General features: G+C 36.9%; 1 protein-coding gene across 1 annotated transcript; it reads right to left on the bottom strand.

Annotated features, from left to right (window-relative positions):
* Positions 1 to 294: 294 nt before the first annotated feature.
* On the bottom strand, positions 295 to 5,748 carry comtd1 (catechol-O-methyltransferase domain containing 1). Its single transcript, XM_073835183.1, has 7 exons — positions 5,628 to 5,748; positions 5,097 to 5,209; positions 2,738 to 2,843; positions 2,535 to 2,653; positions 2,001 to 2,055; positions 1,780 to 1,913; positions 295 to 496 (listed from the first exon to the last, which is right to left on the bottom strand). The coding sequence occupies exons 1-7, from the start codon at positions 5,662 to 5,664 to the stop codon at positions 344 to 346; spliced, it is 717 nt and encodes a 238-aa protein (XP_073691284.1). The 5' UTR covers positions 5,665 to 5,748; the 3' UTR covers positions 295 to 343.
* Between the last annotated feature and the right edge of the window lie 252 nt (positions 5,749 to 6,000).

The following is a 6,000-nucleotide window of genomic DNA, read 5'->3' on the forward strand; positions in this document are numbered from 1 at the left end:
CTATAAAGTCAACAGATGTCTTCGAATAGGACAACTTGCAACTGAAGAGTAATGCCGCCATCTAGTGACGAAACTATATGAAGCTGTACTGCTTTAGAATTAGCAAAATATAATTAAATAGCAAAGGCTTTTTTGTAATAATACGATTTGCAGACTTTTCTACAATGTTTATTTTTCAGCTTTATAAAATATATTCATAGTTTTTTTGGCCACGCGCCTTAGTTTTTGTCACCAGACAGTTCTGCTGAAAAGTTTAGTTATTTATTTAGAAAAGAAGATTAAAAAACATTTTTGTTATGTAAATCTTTATTAAGATGATTTATGTGTTGTGAAATAATCCAGATTATCTTTTGATAGCCAGCGTCAGGCCATCTGCAACAGTGAGCATACTGAGATCAATCCTCTCATCTTTGTGTAACTTCTTGTTCAGTTTGTCTATGGTCTGTGAGGAAAGGTCATCTTCAGCCGGGTTAATGACCCGTCCACCCCAGAGGACCTGAAGAGCAGAGAGACACCTGCTTACTCAGAGACCAATAGAAAATGTGGGAATATAATTGATTTATTCATTACAATGTGTAAGCCAAATTTAATTAAACCTATCTGGTTTTACATGTACAAAAGCTGTCACTGGGGCAGTACCTTTTTTATCTGAGAGTGTATGTACAGTAATGGACAAAATTATGAGAACACTAGTATTTTCACCATCTTAAAAAAGGTTTTAAGCCAGTTATTTTGATCTTTTGCTGTAGTGTGTCAGTAGGAAATATCAGTTTACATTTCCAAACATTAATTTTGTCATTAATTGTAATAATCCAGTGAGATTTTTGTTTGTACAATGAGTCTGACAACAGCCAGTGCTCCACACAGAGATTTGATCTCATCATAATTATCCAGTCTGTCTGGAATCACATGAAGAAACAGAACAAACTGAGACCTTTGTGTTTAAAGCAGCTTTTGACCTAGGTGCACTGACGCATAGTTTTTTTTAGGTAGCTTTGTAAGTAGGTCTTTTCAAGCACCTTGGAGACGTTGCCACAGTTCTTCTGGATTTAGTCTGTCTCAGTTTGTTCTGTTTCTTCATGTCATTCCAGACAGACTGGATAATGATGAGATCAGATCTCTGTGTGGAGCACTGGCTGTTGTCAGACTCTTTGTGCAAACAAAAATCTCACTGGATTATTACAATTAATAGCAAATGTTTGGAAATGTAAACTGATATTTCCTACTGACACACTACAGCAAAATATCGAAATAACTTAAAAAAAACATTTTAGCTGCTGAAAATACTAATGTTCTAAGAATTTTGGCCACCACTGTATTTACAAATGTGACCCTGAATCACAAAACCAGTCATAAAGGTCATTTTTCGAAACTGAGATTTATACATCATCTGAAATCTGAATAAATAAGATTTCCATTTATGTATTGTTTGTTAGCACAGGACATATTCGGTCAAGATACAACTATTTAAAAATCTTGAATCTGAGGGTGCAAAAAATCAAAATCTTGAACAAAATGGCTTTTAAAGTTGTCCAAATGAAGCACATGACTAATCAAAAAAGGTTTCTATATATTTATGGTAGGAAATGTACAAAATATCTTCATGGAACATGATCTTTACTTAATATCTTAATGATTTTTGGCATAAAAAAATAGATAATTTAACCCATGTATTTTTGGCTATTGCTACAAATGCTACTTATAAGACTGGTTTTGTGGTCCAAGGTCACAAATAGGTTTGTTTCAAAGTAAACTAAATAGACTGTACTGCATACTTACATTATCAATAGCTACAATGCCACCCTTTCGAATAAGCTGGAGTGACTTGTCATAGTATATTTCATAATTCTTCTTGTCAGCGTCAATGAACACAAAGTCATATGTTCCAGCTTCACCAGCAGATAGGAGCTCATCTGTAAAAACACAAGGATGATTTCTCTATAGCTTCACTTGAATAAATAAATAAAATTATATATTGCAGTTGTATTGCATATCTTTACCCAAGGTTTCAACTGCAGGTTTAATGCGAATATCTATTTTATCCTCCACTCCAGCCTAAAACAAAAAGAGTTTAACATAATTTGTTCTAATTTTACATTGTAAATCTCTAGTGAACAACAAAACATTTTTGCTTTTCCCATACATATAGGGTGTTATTTTAATGTCATACTATTGAATTATAAGAGAAATAGAGAAAACTGTAGATGAAGCACTTGTGATGTTTAGCTTTGTGCAGATATCAGCACCCAGGTGTACATTCACATCTGTCTCCATCAGCAATCAGTGTAATCTGATGGACATATCTGCATCTCGGTCCTCAAGTGTGCTGGTCAGCTGGGCTTTATACTGATGACTGTGTTATTGCAGTGGCAGGCAGTAATCAATATTGAAACTGAGACATGTGTAGGTGTTTGTGGAGAAGCAATTTAACAGATACAGTTGTCTACAGTTGTGAAAATGTCCTAATAAAACGAGTTCAGCTGTATTAAAATTAACAGAAAACTATGGTGAACTACTGTTTTGTCTTGATTTACCTCTTTAAAAAATGGCTTGCCTATTTTCACATATTCCTCATCAATTTCGCAAGCCACCACGAGTCCATTCTCAGGAACTACCAGAGCCAGATTTAAAGCGTTGTATCCTGTGTACATACCTAAGATGCAAAATGTGTGTGTTTACAGGTAAGCATAGTGACAAGTAAACACATATTTGAATGAATTATGTTGGTTTCACTCACCAATCTCAATAGTTTTATTGGCTTCTATGAGTTTTGCGAGATTAGCCATAAACTGAGCCTGCTCAGCTGCCACCATCATCAGGTTATTAGGATCCTCCATAGTTCTCTTGAATCAGAAATATACAGGTGAAATAAGACATTTGTGCAATATATTCCCATCTACTGACCTCTAGTGTTAGTGCGTGAAATTACACACGAATCTATCAAGACTCGATCATATTAACATAACATGTACAGTAGTGTTTAGTTAAAGTCACTTTAAACGTACACTGAAATAATAAAAAAATACACTACTTTAAAACCTGGAAATATAGACAATTTTAAGTTTTTCAAGAAAAGGACGTTATGATATATAAATATTTAAAGCTGCAGTCAGTAAGTTTTGCCTCTTTGTCGCCATCTCTGTTTGAGATCTGCCGTTATTTGCGGAATTATCTTCTTTAGGTGGTTTGTGCTTCGGCATGGCTCAGTGCGGATGAATCTAATGTTTTGAGATGTGCTTGTGGGCTGTCAGTCAAGGCACCAGCGTGGATAGATCACTGTATTTCGAAATTACAGATCTTGCAAGTATGTCCAAATTAAGAGTTTAACCGGAAAATGTCATCTGCACAAGTAGGTAACATGTCCGCCAGTTTTGTTCGGACCAGTTAAAAGTTTTAGGCTACAATAAATAGAGTGTTTTCACGATGGGTCATCAATCGTCCATTTTGGCGGCACTGAACGTAAACAATGCCACTGACTGAACCGAACGAAACTCGCATATTTTGCTCATTATTGCTGCTGAAAATGGTCAATTGTTGTCATGTTTTGGGTTGTAGCTACTAATCGGTCGGACTGGGCCAAACATCTGAAGTATTATAGACTGCCAAATGTTTTAACAAATTGAGAAGAGTGCAAAAAGCTGTCTGAGGAACAAAAGGTGTTTGTGGATGGCCAAACTGAACCAGAATTTCAGAGCAAGAATTTTGACAACATTTGTGTTTGTTCTTATCTTTTCCAGTCAGGTAGGTGAAATATTAGGCTAATATCTTAATTAATACTGCTTGTACGTATCTTTAACACCTATTAACTTTAGTTTGTCAAAATATTGTGCCCTTTCCTGCTAACTAAGTCCTTCTCTACATGATTTAGGAGCTTTCACACATTTTGTCCCGCAGTTTGGACAGCATAAATTAGCAAAACAACATATTCTCTAGTACATTAACCATTCAATCTGGTCTACAATTGTCTACATCCGAGTATTTCCAATAGAGGGTTTGCACTTATGTCAGAGTTTGGTCAGTGTCATAGGATGCGTGGCCATATTGGCGGTACTCAAATGTAAACAACAGCATGGATTGCACAGTAAATGTACTACTGAATACATTGTTATGCTAATTTATGCTGTCTAAACCATGGAAAAAACGTCTGGAATCTGATAAGTCATATAGAAAGGACTTAGTAAGCAGAAAAGAGCGCAATATTTTGACAAACTAAAGTTAATAGGTGGCAATGATACGTACGAACAGTATTAATTAGGATATTATGCTGCGTTCCAGGCAGGTTTTTTAACTGGTAAATCACCACTTCAAACCACGACTCACGACTTTGTAGCGTTCCTGGCAAGTCATGCCAAACTGCCTGGGCACATTTATGAATTATTATTATTTTTATATTATTATTAATTTGATTGCAATGTTATATTGTCCTAAGCTCTATTTTTCCGCCGTGTGCCACTTGCATAGGGCTGACTTTGTTGTTTCGCGGCTATGTTACGTCAGAACTCGTAACTGGGTGTACATTGATCTAGTACGAGTTCACAAGTGGGAAGTCACGGGTTCGACTGCCGTTCCAGTGCACTTTCACTGGTAGAAGGTCGGAAAAACACGGGTTACAGGTTGCCTGGAACGCAGCATTAGTCTAATATTTCACCTACCTGACCGGAAATTACAAGAACAAACACGAATGTTGTCAAGCACAAACGCAAACGCCTTTTGTTCCTCAGACAGTTTTTTTGCACTCTTCTTCTTGATTTGTTATAACTTTTGGCAGTGTAATTGTACTCCAAATGTTTTTCCCGGTCCGACCGAATAGCACAGCCCAAAACATGACAATAATTGACCATTTTAGCAGCAATAATCAGCTAAATATACGAGTTTCGTTCGGTTCAGAGGCATTGTTTACATTCAGTGGTGCCAATATAACTCGTGAAAACACTCTATTTGACCCACAACATAAAAATTTTACCCAACAGTATTAAAAAGAAAATGCAAAGCAGAAGCATTTTCACAGTGGTTTCAGAGTTTTGAATCCTACAGTACATTTAATATTATGATTTGCTTGTCTGGTGGCACATGTCCCAAGGTGTTTTTCTACCCACCAGTCGTAGTTTGGCCAACACTGGGTGTTCTCTCAGAGAGTTATTGACCACATACTGCAGCAGAGGATCATCTCCTTTGTGACTCTTGCTGAACAGAGCAGACTGGCAGAGTCCTACACAAAAAGTGAACAGACATTAGTTTAACAGTATTAACCACTGCTGTGGTAATGAATGCACATGTAATTTCAGAATAGGAGAGCCAACAACTTATACAGTATTTGCAGAGCTGGTTTATTATGGTGGCATTTACCTGCTGCAAAATCTCTGCTTATTAAAACACTCATTACCATAACATTAAACACGCTAGGTGGCCTTTAAAAATGTGTCTTTATACAGCTTCTAGGACTCCAATTTACTTTGATCAGCAAGAGGCATTGTTACCTTCACGCCAAAAACACCCCCAAATGTCAAGTAACTGCATTTACCAAGCAATATATTTGAATGCATTTGTATTTAGAAGTTAAATTACTGTTACTGAATATTTATCTATGTGAACATAACTAGTCATAATGAAAGCAGCCATAAACTCACCTGTTAATGCAAAGAGGAGGCTAATAGTGCAAAGCATCTTAATGTCAGGAGCCAGACTTAATCAACAAAAACAAAAGACAAGTCAAATTGTGATGTGTGCAAGTGAGGCTTTTATTTATACCAGCTAAGGCGGAAAGTCCATGTTACCCCTTCAGTCGAATCACTTCGACGTTACATTGGGATCTCGCCTGAGAGACCGATCATCTCTGAGCCTTATATAAAAAAGGCCAATTGCAAATTGGCGAGTGGACGTGCGCGTCGGCCACTCCCCCGCACATGCGGGTATATAAGAAGGCGGCGCGCATCACTCAAACAGACTTTCGCTTTCAGAGCCGGTATGCTCAAGCCTTCTCTCCTGAAGAAAAAGGAAAAC

This window comes from Garra rufa, chromosome 2 (assembly GCF_049309525.1).
Source record: "Garra rufa chromosome 2, GarRuf1.0, whole genome shotgun sequence".
NCBI lineage: Eukaryota > Metazoa > Chordata > Actinopteri > Cypriniformes > Cyprinidae > Garra > Garra rufa.

Excerpts from the sequence above, each read along its gene's own strand:
- comtd1 (XM_073835183.1), bottom strand. The coding sequence starts at position 5,664 with ATGCTTTGCACTATTAGCCTCCTCTTTGCATTAACAG. Across the intron at positions 2,056-2,534 it reads GCAAGCCATTTTTTAAAGAG|GCTGGAGTGGAGGATAAAAT; the intron begins GTAAATCAAGAC and ends TTTTTGTTTTAG. Across the intron at positions 1,914-2,000 it reads ACCTGCAGTTGAAACCTTGG|ATGAGCTCCTATCTGCTGGT; the intron begins GTAAAGATATGC and ends GTGTTTTTACAG.